This window comes from Miniopterus natalensis, chromosome 1 (genome assembly GCF_054644295.1).
Source record: "Miniopterus natalensis isolate mMinNat1 chromosome 1, mMinNat1.hap1, whole genome shotgun sequence".
Taxonomy (NCBI): domain Eukaryota; kingdom Metazoa; phylum Chordata; class Mammalia; order Chiroptera; family Miniopteridae; genus Miniopterus; species Miniopterus natalensis.
The window spans coordinates 90,631,879-90,649,702 of NC_142081.1; the positions used below are offsets into that span (position 1 = coordinate 90,631,879).

The 17,824-nt window shown below is 37.0% G+C and overlaps 1 protein-coding gene across 16 annotated transcripts in view; it reads right to left on the bottom strand.

Moving 5' to 3' along the window:
* The window catches only part of PARD3 (par-3 family cell polarity regulator), a 720,826-nt gene that overhangs the window by 600,557 nt on the left and 102,445 nt on the right, over positions 1-17,824 (bottom strand). For all 16 annotated transcript variants that reach the window (XM_087823918.1, XM_087823919.1, XM_087823914.1 and 13 more), the window contains exon 2: positions 13,354-13,455. In XM_087823918.1, coding sequence (XP_087680044.1) covers positions 13,354-13,455 — 102 coding nt within the window. The remainder of the gene's footprint in view (positions 1-13,353; positions 13,456-17,824) is intronic.

The window sequence follows — 17,824 nt, forward strand, 5'->3', positions numbered from 1 at the left end:
GATTTTGGAAGACAATTTATTTCCCCTAGGATAGCAAAAATTTAGTATTTGTTTTGTTTTTTAACTAATAGTTTGAGTGCTATAATATGCATATTTTTACCTAATTACATAGGGTAAAGCTAAACTTAACCTTTTAAAAAGTATGAGTTATTCCTGAAAATATGAATTGTTATTTAAGTTTAGGAACGTCTCATTGAGGCTGTAAAATAGCAAAAATATACAACTTTTGCAACACAAGAGTAACAAAAAATCAAATTCATTAATATTTTAAAATCTACACAGCGAAGCAATGTTACAAAACTTATAAAGAACACATTTCTCATTTATATCTGGGTGACATTAGTAGCCAACACTATCTTTTCTGCCATAATTAGGAAATTATTCTGGTAATAAAGAGGGGGAAAAACACTCCTCAAAGTTATCCACACATACACATCTACTTTCTACTTAGAAATCTAAGTCATTCTCTATTTTAAAAGAAGGAAGAAATAAAAAGAATCTGCATTATAATAACTTTATAAACCAGGAGAAGTGTTATATATTCCTAACTTGTCACATACTCTTAAGTAGTTTTCTAACACAGCACTTAACAGGAACCTATGTTACTTAAGTGTTTTGTGATAAACAGTCTTATACTTCACATTATCCTAGATGTATCTGTATTTTATCATTGACAAAAATGTCATTGTCTATAGTGGCAAGAATGGTGTAAAAATACAACTTTATGTATACAGAGCTAAATTTTAATTCTTCTACATAAGCTCTTAATAGAATATGAAAAAATCTTAGGACAAAACACCTTAGTATGTTATCCCCCACCACACACACACACCACATACATGATAGATCCTACCAATTTCTAGGCTGTTTAAAAACAAAATCCACCTGCCCAGCAGGGCGTGGCTCAGCGGTTGAGCATCGACCTAGGATCCAGGAGATCGGGGTTCGATTCCCGGTCAGGGCACATGCCCGGGTTGTGGGCTGCAGCTGATCAATGACTCTCTCATCACTGATGTTTCTATCTCTCTCTCTTCCTCTCCCTTCCTCTCTCTGAAATCAATAAAGATATTTAAAAAAAAAAAAAAAAATCCACCAAATTTCCTTTGCATCTTACCTGAGGATAACTATCAAAATAATTGCTTTTAGGCCCTAAAAACTCAAGGCAGCTATTCTGAGTTCTGTGTGTTCTACTTACAAAGGAAAGCTTTTTAACAGATAAACTGTAAGCTATACATCTAACTAACTTATAGCTCCTAAGGTTTCTTTTTGTTAAATTAAAAAAATCGTGTAACTCTGAGTCTACTTCATTGTTTTCCACCATTAAGTAACCTTGTCAAAATGTATCATTCTGCTGACTTCTACATGTACATAGTGATTTTCTATATAATCAAGATGGAGAAGTCAGCATATAGATACAAATATACAGATAAGTAATTACAGTGCTGGTGTTGAAGTAAATGACTGAAATCCATGCTCTGAAACATAAACACATTCTGATACATGAATTTCAACCATTTACTTCAAAAACCATGTTGTGTTTTTGCTGAGGCAGATTTTTTTATCATACATGCTTTAAATTGAATCCCTTGCCTCAGCCCAACAAACTGGCCAATATATAACATTTCAGCTTCTCTTCATTTTTTTCATTTAATACATTATATCAATTATCTTCACAACTCATAGAGGTTATACTATACTCTTGTTCTATCATTCCCCTAACCTCCAAAGAATATACAAAACAATGATTTTGAAACATATTTTCTATGGAAACCTTTCCTCAAGACAAGTGATGCACAAAACTGAAATTATACTGCTACTTAAATGTCACACTCTAGCTTTTAGCAGAGAAACAATGCTCCAGAGAGGACATGTGTCTTGCTTGAGCGGGGGGGGGGGAAAAAAAAAGTGTCTTTTTCATCATGACAAAATGACTTTGTGCAGGAGGTGTAACTGAACTCTATATTTAGGGTGAGAAAGAGTATCATTTTACCTGAAAGCTCAGAGCTTAATAATTTAGAAGCATGTTTACAAGAGCAAGGCATCATCGCTGTTATTACCACCACTGGAACTACAAGCAATTAGAAGTAGTTTAGGACAGGGAGTTCAAAATGGTGAGAATTTAATTAAACAAATTGGATTTGGACAGAAAACTCTAAGTTAACACCCTACTTCTATAAACAATGCCATGAAATCCTTAATGACAATACATGGCACTCATTTAAATTCTCAAGAATCAAATGTCAGCACATAGGCCCCCATCCTCAAGTTCAAGCAGAGTTTTAGACTTGATGCTTTTCTTCAAGGAGACAGAAGAAAAGACTTTGCCAACTGAATCAGCACCCTTAATTTCCTCATTCATTGCTGGTATTATTTTCTGTATATTCTAAATAGGTTTAATTTCTTAAAAACAGGTTTTACTCTATGTCTTTAACTCAAATTACATTGATCTGAACATAAAACCTGTCACACTGAAATAGTTCAGGATTGTTGAGAATTCTTAGCCAACAAACATCTATTATGGATGTGATTTCTGCTGGAGAAAATATATTAGAGATTTGGAATTTCTCAGATTTGATTTGCTCCTGATGTGTCATGCTCTCTGTAAGGAAAAGAAGATGAAACTAAAAGTACCCAGGATTTAGCAGACATGTGAGGACAAAAATACTGGGGTGGGCAAAAGTAGGTTTACAGTTGTTCATATGGAAAATAATAATTAATAAATAATGATACAAGAGCCCTAGCCACTGTGGCTCAGTGGCTGGAGCACCAGCCTGCCCAACAAAGGGTCTTGGTTCCATTCCCAGGCAAGGGCATGTACCTCAATTGCAGGTTCGTTCCCTGGCCCTGCTCAGGGCACATGCAGGAGGCAACCAATCGGTATGTCTCTCTCACATCGATGCTTCTTTCTTTCTCTTTCTCTCTTTCCCCCTTTCCCTCTCTCCCCCCTCTCTAAAAGTCAGTGGAAAAAAATATCCTCAGGTGAGGATAAGTAATAATAATACAAGAATAAACTCTGTTTTACATACTCACAACTGTAAACTTACTTTTGCCCACCCCTGTAAGTGTAAAACTGTTATGTATTCATTTTCAGTGTCTGCTTCTATAAACCACTGAGACATGTTCCACAACACATAACAATCATAAACTAGCCAGATAAACGCCATATATTTGAGTTAGATTTAAATTATAATAAGGAAGCAGTTCTAAAGTGTTTCTTTATAATGTTGAAAGCACAATTCTTCACCCAGTAATGACATGGATATCATGACTAGTTCTGAATGAAGATCAAAAATAACCATTCTACCAAAAGACCACTAGAGGGCACACACAACCCATGATGCTTGTCCAAAAATAGATTGTTGGTGGGGACCGGATCAGTTTGCGTGGGATTTTAGTTTTACTTTATACCTATGATTGTTACTGTTAGGTAACTGAAAAATAGTTCCATTAAGAAAAGGAATCTTCATTTATAACAGACAATGCTATTAAAAGGCATGCTATATATTATTTGAACAGTCTAAAATTACAGTCAGCATATAAACAGGAAAAGAAAAAAAAAAAAAATCAAGAAAGCATACAACCAGAATCCCTATCATTTATATTTTCACTCACTAGCCTCAGTATATTTTTTTAGGTAAAATAAGCCCATGGAACAACAATCCTATGGGATTATATAACCACAAATTAGCTTGTATTCTAATATTTTATTTATGCCTAAAAGTCAACTAGTTCTTTCAATAAGATGTTTGAGTAACACGAGAGTCCTGATTAAAACAATGTTTTGGAAGATTTCATATTAATCAGAATCTTCTGATAACATTACAACTGCTAACTTTTGACACAGTAATTTAAACCCATGTAATTAGTGAACACACACAAAAATCAAAAATAAATATCCACAAAGAGACTGACAGCACAGAGATTATCAATATGTTTTTGAAGCTATAAAATAATGTTAAATTAATCAAAAAACTTTTCCAAAAGAATATTAAGGAATAAATACAAAGAAGGTATTACTTTCTTCAACTCCAAAGGAAATTTAAAGGGATGAGAAATTTCTGTACCAATCTGCTTTTTGCTGATTTCTGAAGTGGCTCTTTAGAAGTTCAATGACCTTGCGAATCTCAGAGACTTCAATAAATAACTCCTTTCTAGAGGAACTAGAAAAAGAGTAATACTTCTATGTAGGTTTCCTCTTCACTCTGCCTTTCCCCTCAATCGATAAGAAAGCAAAATCCATAGTAACTTGATTCCAAAACCAACTACAGAATAAAATGATCCCCAAATAAGAAGTCCCCAAACCCTGGAATTTGACCTGCATTTGGCTCAGTCCTCAAGAAAGGGTAACAAAGTGAAAATCAGTGGGAAATAAGGACAGAGCCCATCCTACATTAAGTAACCCTCCATGGACGCAGGACTTGCATATGTTCTGCTTACCCAGAGGCCAGGGACAGGCTCCAACTGCACTAAAAAAAGGCTCCACTTCACCAGTTAAACAGGCCAGAAACAGTTCGTCCAGAGTAAAACAGGGTGTAGGAAAACACCTTCAGTCAGTAGGGTGTGAGTAAACACATCAGGTCCAAAGGTCTCAACTCACTTCTTGCCAAAACAGACAGAAGTTACAGAACAGGATCAAAACATAACAAAACAGAAAGAAGTTACAGGACAGGATCAAAACAAGAGCCCTCTTAGCAGGACCATTCTTTAATCTCCTTGAATATTCTCTGAGTGATCAAATGCTTAAATATACACCTTTTACTTGGAAAAATATAGGGCAAAATATTCACAAGGAAATGAAACAGGAGTCTGGAAAGCCTCTCTGTCCCAGAAAGGAAAGGGGGGGTGTTTTTGTGTCCCTTCAAAAGGCAACAAGAGCACCTTCCCGTCACCTTATCTCAGATCTAACTAAACTGAGGCTGAGTGTGAGGAGAGAACATGAAAATAAGATACATGAGAAAAGGAGAACTAGGCTTCTAGTTAGTACTAAATACTATGAATATTCACAACACAATAAATACTCAAATACTATTAAACTAGAGACCATAAAACTCAATGCCTTAGGACATACATAAGCATAACCCAAGGACTGAAATGGAAATATTTTCATGGAAATACATTCATGGAAATATCTTTTAATTTAGCTAATAATCTTAAGAGTTTACTACTTGTTAGAAAGAGCCACACCATTATTATTTTTAGAAGCACACACAGCAATCATTAAAGAAACTACAAAAGTGAAGAAACCATATAATCAAATATTAGCCTATAGCAGAATATCTAGCTGATAGATAATATAAGCACAGTAAGATTAAAGGCAACAGTTATATATTGCACTACTGTTAAAAGTGTTACCCAGTCTCCAGTGAAGTACAAAAATACAGTATGCTTTTGGAAATGCTTATGGTTATTTGACAGAATAATTTTGTCTGTTGACTCTAATTATATATGAAGTAAAAGTATGTAAAACACGAGCCAATTTTTCCTTGTAATTAATTTATATTGTGTTTTACAAAAATATTGGTCTGCCACAGACTGGAAACAGAAAACCACTCTAGTCCTTCGCCAAGGCAGTCTGAGGAGCAGTGATCTGCTGTGGCCACTAAAGGTGGATCATCTTTACATATTGCCTTTCTACGAGAGAGGACAAGTCAGAATTGGCACTCAGGGTGAGGAAGCATTTCTGGTCTAGAGGCTGATCTGGACATACCTAACTTATCCAGCTTGAATATTCCCACCTACACATGGAGAATTTCTTGCTTTAAAAGTACTTGGAATTCCTTTCATTTATACTAATTTAAAAAAAAAAAGGTAAAAGACAATCAAGTTCTAAAACATGCAACAAAATTACTGTGGCTGAAAAAATATTTTGTTAGCATTTTCCCCTTCCTATTTTACAAGGGCTCCCTAAAGGTAAGCAATCCCTACTCACTTCGATATTTCCAGTTCTGCCTATAATGTAAGAGATGCTCAATAAGAATATGTGGGCTAAGTTAAAGAAAATGACGCTATTACAAAAATGTAACTGCAGGTTCGTTTCACTCTTAAGTTCCTAGAACTGAGAACTCTCTGCCGACACTACACATTACAGCTAATAACAAAATGCCTGAGAACAGTCATCATGTGACTGTCCGCTAAAAAGAATTTCTTATCAATTTTTTGTAAGAAAATAAGTCAAGAAACATATTAGACACTCCAATGCACGGAATATCAGAATTCTGAAATAAAGGGTTAGGATTCTATTATAATTCCCTATTCCATGAGGATTTCTGATGCTATACTATGTGACTTTATTATATTAAATATGCTCTTTCCTAGGTGGCAGTCAAGTGCTTGCCATCTAACATCAGACAGTGACAACACTCATAAATTTCTAGGGGCTTTCTGAGTGTGACTATCCGTACATATTTTAGAAATAATACCACCAGTGCCTCATGTCTAAGGAGTAATCTTCCAGCATTAGTCTCTTAAATTGAGTTGTTTTTTTCAAAATCTAAGTTTTATGTTATTCTCATTCAAATGTTTTGATGCAGGAGAACTTAAGGAGTTTCTTTTCCACATTTTATACTAATTTCCTAATTAAAATTTATTAGCATTTTCCATCACAGACAAGGCAAGTATTGAGTCAAGGGTATACACCATCAGAGAAACTAATAAAGATTATTAGGTTAGATTTATTGCAAATTTTGCAAGTGGAAACACTATTTGTTGCATGTCTTTACCATCTAATTTACATACAGGGTGGGCAAAAGCAAGTTTAGTTATAAGTACACAAAACACAGCTTATGCTTGTATTATTTATTCATTAATTATTGTATTATTTGTTATTATTATTAACCACCTTCTTTTGTCCACCCCGTACTATGATTTACAAATTCATATCTGCAACTTTGATCTTTCCCTTGAGCTTCAGACTTACAAGTCTAATAACCTACTTGACATCGCTTCTTGGATGTCTCAAAGGCATTTCAAAAACAGTTTAGCCCTGCCCGACGTGGCTCAGCGGTTGAGCATCGACCTAGGATCCAGGCGATCGGGGTTCGATTCCTGGTCAGGGCACATGCCCGGGGTTGCGGGCTCGATCAATGACTCTCTCATCATTGATGTTTCTATCTCTCTCTCCCTCTCCTTTCCTCCCTCTGAAATAAATAAAGATATATAAAAAAAAATGTTTAAAAAAAAAAGTTTAAATGTCCCACCAAAAAAGAGACTATCCCCAACCCTCTACCCTTATCCCAGTCCTTAAGTCTTCTACTTAAATGAACTTTCCATAGTAAACAGAATCTCCCTAACCCCTTCAACAATAAATGGAACCTTCATATCCCCTACCCAATTTGCTCCAGTTAAAACTTTAAAAGTCACCCTTTATAACTTCTTTGCCCTCATTCTTCACAGCCTGAAATTCTGGAAAATCTAACTCCAAAACATATCTCAACTCCATTCATATATCCCCCCCAAGTCTACATTAGACTCAGATACCATCTCTTCACTGGATGACAGCCTTCTCAAAGGTCTTTCTCCCCTCTCTTGCCCATCTACAATGAGTTCTTCACAAAGCAATCTTCTATAAGTACACATCTAATTATGTCACTCCACAGTCTGACAGTTCATTTAGTATCAAATTTCAAAATTGCTTAATATAGCTTTTAATAACTCCCTCTCACCCCTCTTCCTCTGCAACCCCACCTCTTTCCCCTCTCTCAATTCCTCACTGCATATCAGCAAAACTAATTCCCTTTGGATCCATGAACACACCTCTACCCTTTTTCTACTTCAGATTGTTGTACATACGACCTGCTCCCTCTGCCTACAGTCCTCTGACCCCAGCTGTTCCCAGATCTGGCTCCTCCTTATCCAATCAAGGCTGCACTACTTGCTTCCTCCCCAGAGGTGTCTTTTTAGAAGACTGCAAACATGACCCCTCACCCACCCACCCATCTATTCTATATCACATCCCAGACTTACTTCCTTCATAGTCTACTATCCTCACTGCAAGGAAAGCTCTAGGATATGATAGAACTCCTTCCAGCCCCAACGTACTCAGTACTTCCAGCTGTTTCTCAAGTATATTAGGGAATGAAAAGCATTTGTTGAAATACTATCAGAAAGGTGGAATAAATGAAGAAATGAGTGAATCCATAAGATATGCTTAACCTTTGCTCAAACAAATGCTATAATTTTAATATGATATATGATCAAGGGGCATCAATAAATGTGAATTGTGGTAAAATTATGACACTAAGCTCTTGACATTTTAATAAATAGTCATATAAGAAGACACAGTAATCTGACAAAATGAAAGTTAAAATCCACTTATTTTACTAGCCAAAATAGCTTCTTTCTGCAACCCCAACCAACAATTAAAATGATTATTATTTAGGTCCAGGCTGTAGCCCAAAGTAGTAAAAAAGATCTGTAAATTTATAAAACATATTTGGTTCTCCCTCTATTTTAAAATGGGGACACTACTATCTGTCTTGCAGGGCTGAAACAAAGATGTGACCATATCCTGCTAAAGTGTGTAGCACACAAGACTGAATGAAAATGTAGTTACTATATTAGTTGGCTTATTCTGAAATTATGAGCATCAAAAGGTACAGAATATGCTTCTTAGCCTACAAAACATAAAAATCTGCCACTTTCTATGTGATTTCTGCCCTCTATGAATAAATGTGTGAATGAATGAATGGCATGATTTCGTGTATCACTTAAAATTACTTCTCTGCAATTATTCAGACAATATTAATGAAGAAGAAATCAACACTCACCTACCCTACCCTCCTTTTTTTACTTTTTTCTTTGCATAATGATAATGCTTTATTATATACTTGTTGGGTTTTACATGTTTCATTCGAGATATGAGACAAAGGAAAACTTAAGCCAAACATTTTCAAAGATGCAACTTACTATAAAGCAACGTTTGGTAGCGTTTATTCTGGAACACCTGTTTTGAGATGTGCTGCTTTTCTAGAGAACCGTCATTGCTGACAAGGTAATATTTTAAAACTGTATACAAGGCCTACCTTCTCCCCCTGATCTTTATTAAAATACAATTGACAGAGGACATTATGCAAGTTTAAGGTATACAACGTGTTGATTTGACACACTGATATATTTGCAAAATGATTGCCACCACAGCATTAACTAACACCTGAATCATCACATCACAGAATTACCGTTTCTTCTTTGTGGTGAGAACATGTAAGATCTACTCTCTTAGCAACTTCTAAGCATACAATACAGTACTGTTGACTGTAATCACTATGCTGTACATTAGAGAAGGGACAAGCAAAACAGGGCACATTTTTATGGCCAAAGTACATCTTAAACATTCTATATTTTAGAAAGAAAATCAAGCCTACTCCAAGAATTCAAGACAACCCACACTCGTATCATTTTGAACAAATTTGGGTAAATCCTGGTCATTGGGATTGTATAGGCACTAAAAGAAAACTTTCTCAGTGCTGTGCACTGAACTCTAATAATTAAAGAGTAATGAGCAAAATTATGGTTAATTAAGTACTTCAATTTTCTTTCACTATCATTTGAATTATTGCCACTTAATCCTAATTTCCCTCTATAAAAATATTTTTTCATAATTTCACAGTCACAGTGACCAAATATAAGATTTGCACCTTTGAGACAATTTTCCACATTATAGAGACTGACGGTAGGGCCATTAAACCTATAGTTTCAAAGTTTAGTGAGCCTCAGTGCCACCTGAAGAATTATAAGATGCAGGTGCCGAGGCCTACGTCACAGAGATCGTACTTCCCTAGGCTAGGTATCTGGGTTTTAAACAAGTGCCCAGGGGTTTTTTCATAAAACAGAACATTTTTTTAGAGGAATTTTATTGCTTAGAAGATCTGTAATGCTTTTTTTTTTTTTTTTTTTTTTTAAAGTATATCTTTTTATTGATTTCAGAGAGGAAAGGAGAGGGAGAGAGAGAGACAGAAACATCAATGATGAGAGAGCCACTGATCGAGCCCACAACCCAGGCACGTGCCCTGACGGGGAATCGAACCCCGATCGCCTGGATCCCAGGTCAAAGCTCAACCACTGAGTCGTGCCCAAACGGGCCTGTAATGCTTTTTTTAACCTAAAACCAAAACACGTGTCAAGCTGTTTACTCAGAGTAACTGTCAAAAGTAATTAAACACAGTATAGGCTGATTAGATCCCAATCAAATTCCAGAGCCATGGAAAAGGGCCATGCAACTGACCACACACAACTCCTCAGTTTGAACAATGCACCCAATAATACCTATGGGATTTGGATGTTGCAATTCTGGATTATTCATTTTATTACAGCTACAACATAAAATGGGCCCTTTAATCTAGAAAGCTCATTCAAAAAATTTTAATTAATCATATATATTTTCAAGTATTTCTGGACAAATAAAATAATGATTTAAAGCTATTTCAGTCTGTGGTACATTATACTCTCTAGCACTTTTCTATTTGGAAACTGAATTTAATCTGTATCATGTAAAATTATCTAAAAATGTATTACATTTATTAATATCTAAAACATTTTTGTCAGCTTAAAGAATTTTTTAACTTATAAAAGAAATATTAAAAGATTCTAGAAAATATATTCATCAGCAAAGTTGCATAAAAATACAAAATCTAAAACATGATTTACTAAATGACTTATGAATTTAATATGCAAAAATTTTAGAAGATCAACAGTTTGCCTTATTCCTGGTTTTTGTGTGTGATCTAATAGTTAATTGTGTTAAAGAAGAGTGTATTATTTTCAGTTACTAACAAATTACCCCAAAGATCTAACAAGAGTACCAACCACTTTAACCTAATTCATCTTTATAGAACACTGAATCCAATAATTGCAGGGTATACATTATTTTCAAGTATATATGGAACATGCACCAAAAATGCCACTTATGGGGCATAAAATAAGTCTCAATACATTTCAAAAGATTTTTATAATCACACTGCTGAACATCTTCATCTCAGTATTTCACCTACTCACCATGTGGACTCTGTTTAGTATGTGTATGTTGACTGGGGGTACAGGGAAGAAGGGTAAGAATGAATAATCTGTACTTTGTAAACCTACAAGACATTGCTCCATGGTGCTGAATGTAATGAGTCCATTTAGCTCAGTGTTCTCAGAATCAGTCCCACCAGCCTTATTCATACAACCACCCAACATCCACAGCAGGTTATTCCAAGCAATACAGCAGAGCTAGGCATACCTCAGAGGCAACCTTATATACTGGTTCTCATTCCCTCTACTGAAGGGTACAAAGTAAAAATGTAAAGTAGGATGGTACCAATTTGAGGGAAACCTATGTCTGTACCCCTTCACAACGGAAACACAGATGGACAGAAACCAGGGCTCGGCACTGCTGCTCAGAGTGCAGGCGGATGTCAATGATGAAAGCACACAGACCACACCTCAACTATCTCCACAGCAACCAGAGCGCCAAAAGGAGTACAACAAGAGAGTACACAGGTTCTTAAAACAAAATATATGCAGCTAAGTTGGCATATACAAATAAAGACTTGGTTGACTTCTATATGCTATGGTTAATGGACATGGAAATATATTTATAATCAACTCAAAGGCAAAAAGCAGGCTACTATTCAACCCTTTTGCTTTAAAACAAAAAGTATGAATGTGTCTATATCTGAAAAAGAAGTGTCAGGATGTAAAGGCCACTCAAATACCAACAGTGATGAGCTCTGAGCAACAATGGGATTACAGGTGGTTATTTCCTTCTTTATATGTTTATTTTTCCTCATAAGGAGCTATATTATTTTTATAGAAGAAAAAAAAAAATCCAAAAAAGGAATGGAGGGGAGGAGAAAGGAAAGAAAAAAGAAAAAGGAGGAGGAGGAAAGAGGAGGAGGAAGGAGGAAGAAGGAGGAGGAAGAGGGAGGAGAAAGAAGGGGGAGGAGGAGAAGGGGGAGGAGGAGAGGAGGGAGGAGGAGAGGAGGGAGGAGGGTGGAGAAAGAAGAAGGGGAAGGAGGGAGAAGGAGGGAGAAGGAGGAGGAAGAGGGAGGAGGAAGAAGGGGGAGGAGGGGGGAGGAGGAAGGAGGAGGAAGGAGGAGGAGAGCAGGAGGAAGAAGAAGGGGAAGAAGGAAGAAGGAGGAGGAAGAGGGAGAAGAAAGAAGGAGGGGGAGAAAGGGGGAGGAGGAGGGAGGAAGAAAGAGAGAGAGAGAGAGAACTAATGAACAAGGAAAAAGAAAATAATGAAAAACCAATAGGACATTAATCTCTTAGTAATATTATCTCTGGGGAAGGGCACCTGTTTAAAACCTCCATAAATCTCTGAAGTTGCCTTAAGTTTTAGAGCTGAACCACACAATAAATTGACTATAATTTAAGTCTTCAGAAGGAATGCAGGAAAAGAATTTGAGAGTCACCTATTCCTGGCTCACTGGAAAGCTTAAAACAGATAAACACCACCAAGACAAACAGCAACAAATCATAAATGGGTAGAAAAGTTCTGCATTTTTTACACAATGTGCTACTGGCCCACAGTAACAACAAGAAAATGAGATATCACTCGATGTACATAGTATTTAGTACCTGAAATTTTTCATTTTTCTTAAGATTTCAACAAAACACATAAGACACCCACCAATTCTCAGGCAGGAACCACACCACCATAGGAGTAAACAAGACACAACAGCTGTGCTCATCCAGCTCTCCAACAAGCAAAGGAGCAGATGAAGGATGAGGCAAAGGGCCGGTAATGAGAGAGCTCCCCAAGAGGACCAGGGCCCACAAGATTTTACCATCTTCCAACCCCAAGACATACCCTCACTGGTTTAATCTAACTTGTGCTATTACATGGCCATGATGACAAAACTGTGTATGCAGCTAAGTCTTTCTATAATTTTGTTACATGTCAACACAAAAAAGGGTGTGGCCAAAACCTATTACAATAAAGAATTTATTGACAGGCCAGCTGTTGGAATGGACCAAAGTGGGGATCAGAACTAAGAAGCCTGTGCATCGCACACCGAAACACATAATGATCATAATGACAGACCTGAGTTGTCAGGAAAGATGTTCTGTTTGGTTAAAATAGGAGGTAAAAATGAGGGAAAAGCACCTTTAAAAATATATATCCATTTTAAAAGTTGCAATTTTAAAATTCCCAAACTTAGCACTGTGCCCCAGGTATCAAAAAAAGCATTATACCTTAGGGTTCAGGGTAGCAACGATTCACAATGCTTCTTATAAAACAAACATACCAGAGTGAATGGCCCAAATGTTCTTTAAAGTATGTCTAAACAGGAACGAAAGTATTCCCTCCTACCCACTCCCTCCCCAGTCTTCACAATAGGCACTCAGAGCAGCTTCCCCTGGACTTGAACTCACTCTGTCTTTATCATCTGCTACATCACAGAGGATGTCGTCAATATCCAGTATTCCTCCATCTCCATGTTCCAGTCGATGCACCTGTATCCAGTAGCTTGGATCCTATACAAAAGAACAGAAATATCAAATGCACCAAGTTAGCATCACCAAAAGGAAATGCAACAATTTTAACTGTGGTAACTTTGTGATTTTAAAAAAAAACTGGCCCCATCAAACATACTGCAAGTGATGTAAAATTCAGGTTGCTCCCTATCTCTGCTATTGAGTCAATTTCCCTTCTTTTATGATGCAGTCACTCATACATACTCTTTTCTTTGGCTCACATGCTGAAACGCTACTATGATAGGAACTGTAGAAACCAGCAAAATGCACTGCATCAGAAATACTGATTTCTCTAAAGTATGCTGGGTTTCCTATTGTCCACCTCTCAATCCAACCACAGAAATATTCTAATAAGCAAGCAAAATATAGTGTATGTCTGGAAAAGCTAATGTCACAGCATATCTGAACAAAAGGAGGTGGCATATCCTGGTTGCTCAAATTATTTCCTACTAACAGGCCTGAATACACTGACATGGAATAATGTGGACAAGACCATAAGTGAGCAAAGCAAGCTAAAGACAGTATGTGTGGTTTAAGTCTATTTTTGGAAGGGCAATTACATACATTTGTATATGTGCATATAAAAATGTCCCAAAAAAGCCCTAGCCGGTGTGGTTCAGTTGATTAGAGCATCATCCCATACACTGAAAGGCTGAGGGTTTGATTCTCAGGCAGGGCACATGACTGTTCCAGGTTCAATCCCTGGTGGTAGGGGTGCATGCAGGAGGCAACTGATGTTTCTCTCTCACATCAATGTTTTTCTCTCTCTCTCTCTCCCTCTCTCCCTAAAATCAATGAACATATCTTCAGGTGAGGATTTAAAAAAAAGTCCAAAAAAAATACACCCCAAAATTTGCAGTGGTTACCTCTGAAAAGTGGGGTTAGAAGGACTCCATTTTAAATGTTATACACTTCTACACAGGGTATGTATTGTATGTGTATACATATATATATACACATACATATGTGTACATGCATATATACATATGTACACACACTATAACAAAAACATGTTTTGAAATTATTTGAAGAAAGAATTTAAGAAAAAACATAATTGTTTGGTTTTGGTGTTTGTTTTTTAATCCTCACCCAAGTATATGTTTATTAATTACAAAGAGAAGAAGGAGGGAGGAGGGAGGGGCAAGGGGGAGGGAGGGGGGAGGGAGGGGGAGGGAGGGATGGTGAGAAAGAAAGAAAAAGAGGGAAAGAGGGGAGAAGAGAGAGAGAGAGAGAGAAACATCTATGTAAAAGAGAAACGTCGACTGGTTGCCTCACGTACGTGCCCCAACCAGGGATAGAACCTGCAACTTAGGTATGTGCCCTGACAGGGAATTAAACCTGCAACTTTTCTGGTGTACAGGATGACGCTTCAACCAACTGAATCACACAGACAGGGCATAGCTGTTTGTTTTTAGAGTTCCACAATCATTCTCATTTCTATACTCAAAAAAAAAAAAAAAAAAAAAAATGTACTAAATTGTTAACTTTTGCCTTTAACTACTGAACTATCCACAACACAGAATTACTAACAAAAAGCTCAATTCAAGTTAACAGTACATTTTTCCAATTTAAAGTAATGTTAAGTACAGTTCTTTCTTAAAGGAAAGGCTGGGAGGGAGGAGGCAAAAGATTAATCATAGTTATCACACATTCCTGGACCCTACCCAAGATCTACTGACTCAGACTAACCTTCCAGGGTTGAGGCCAGGTAATTGATATCCTTAAGAGGCCCTCCAAGAGAATCTCTAACACAGCCATGCCTACGAGTTACTAAAATGGAACACTCATAAAAAATGTATAATTACTAATCCTTGTCATTTTTTAACCAGCACAGAAAGCAGCTCAGACCCTAATTCTCAAAGTTACTAAACATAAAAACCACCATGCAAATAACCTATAGTTACTCTGCTCCCTGATCTGGACTTCTTTAAAAGGAGACTCAGTACTCTAATCAACTGTTCATCCAAAACACATAGTAAGTTTATAAAACACACACACATGCAACATACCACATGCCACACATATGCACACATACTTTGGCATTTCCTGCATTCACAGGGCCCTGCTCTGCATGTTCCCGATTCCAGTGTCACCCAGGCAGCTCTTAGGAAACCTGCTGTGTCAGTTTGACAGTGCTCCAGAATTTGTCACTTCTAGGTTTGTTGAGCCACCAAAGAACAAAGGCCCAAAGAAACTACACTTCTACTCTTCTATACCAAATGGTATTAACTCTGCAAGGGAAATAAAAATCCTGGAGGTCTACGAAGGAAAGGTATCTCCTAACCATCATTCCCCAGCCACTTACAACACATCTGTCCTGCCCTCTTTTCCCCCAAGCAAGCTGCAGATGACCTAATCAACAAACATCAACTTTCATTTCTAAAAGACTTTTATACACATAGGCGCACAGACTGACCTCTAAAATGTGGTTTAAAAAAAAACAAAAACAAAACTTTAAGCTTCCTAATCCTCCTATGCTCTCTCTCCATAACCTACAGCCTTTATTTAAGGTTTGGAGCTACTCCTTTGAAATAAATTTCCACCTAAAGATTTTCTCAACCTCTTAATTGTATACTCAATTAAAAAAAAAAAAATGTTTCTCACTTAGGATGTGTGCATTTAAAATAACCAAAGATTTGGCCTAGCCGGGCATGGCTCGGCGGTTGAGCATCGACGTAGGATCCAGGCAATTGGGGTTCGATTCCCGATCAGGGCACATGCCCGGGTTTCGGGCTCAATCAATGACTCTGTCATCTTTGATGTTTCTATCTCTCCTTCTCCCTTCCTCTCTCTGAAGTCAATAAAGATATATTAAAAAAAAAAAAAAATTAACACCTATTCTAAAAAAAAAAAAAACAACCAAAGATTTAAACACTAATAATAATTTTACATTATGATGAGCAAAAATCCATCACACATGAGCAACAGACGAGGAAAGAAATTCATACATCAAGTGGCTGGAGAGAAGTCTACCAAGAAGCAAATGTCCCAATCAGGCCAAGGTTCCCCAAAGATGGGTCGTAGCCCAGAGAGAGGATCTGGAGTCAAAACCACTGAGAACACTGTTCCTCACTCAGATAAAGGACAGGGTTTGGGACAGGATAGAGGGGAGATTTCTAACGCCTGCTGAGACGGAAAGCACAGGTGATTTGGTAAGCTGCAAGTTAGAAGGAATACTGATGTCCACGCTATTGCAGGATATCCACTGTACTGCAGGAAACAACAGGAGAAAACAGTACAGAAAACGTCCTAGAAAGATGACTCCTAGCTCACCTTCAAAAAAGCTCTCATACTCCATAAAGAGTGTAAGGAAAGAAAAGTCCTTACATTATGCAGCAAGATAATGAGCTTTTGTGAGTTGTGACCTGGGTAATACAAAAGCTCTGCATATTTTATGCCCAAGCAAGTTTCAAGGAAAGTATATGCAACAGAAACAGTGCCCTACTCTTGCATTCTGTCCAATTTTCACTTAAAAATATATGTGTAAATGTAACACCAGAAAAGAAAACTGAAAACCCTTGTCAGTCAAAAGACTGAGTATTTACTATGTGCAAAGCACTGATTGAGCTAAAGCAGCAATCATTACCTACAGTGAGAAATTAAAATTTACCAGATGAGACATAAACAAATAGTTTAAAAGAAGTAGAACCACATGTCATAAGAAAAACAGACATAAAAATGCTATGTAAATTCAGAAAAGGGAAGATTATTTGCACTTGGAAAGATACAGGAAAGGTGTTTGATGAGATTTTAGTAGAATGAGACCCTAACAGCTAAAGAGACTGAGTAGACGTGTAAAATATCAGAACACAGAAAACAATAGACCCCCCCAAAAAAAAAGATTTCCAGAAAGTAAAAAACAAGTCACAGTGAAGGGATAAGGAATCAGAATGAGCTTGACCTTCTCAAGAGTAATACTGAAATCTAGATAATAATGAAACACTGACTTCAAAACAGTCCACAACTTAGAACAGTATACCTCACCTAACAACTGAAGTAAAGGCATTTTTAGAAATGCAATGTCTCCAAAAATATTACCCTATGTGCCTTTCTTGGGTTAGTACTGGAAGACATGCTCTAACAAAACAAAATAAACCATGAATGAGGATGGGTGCGTATGAAAACAAGGACATAACACAGAAGAGGACTCCCAGGATATCAGCTGTGCACCAGTGTGGAAGGTAACCAGTCCCGACTGGAGCAGGCCAGAAGATTCAAATGAGATGTCTTCAAGATGAAGCCAAGAAAGCCTCTGTTTAACGTAACTGAGCACACTAAGACACTACTTTAACAACTGGCAGGACTGGGTGGAATTAGTTGCATATTCACAGAAGATCAACCAACAGAAAAAAAAAGTTGTTCATTCTAG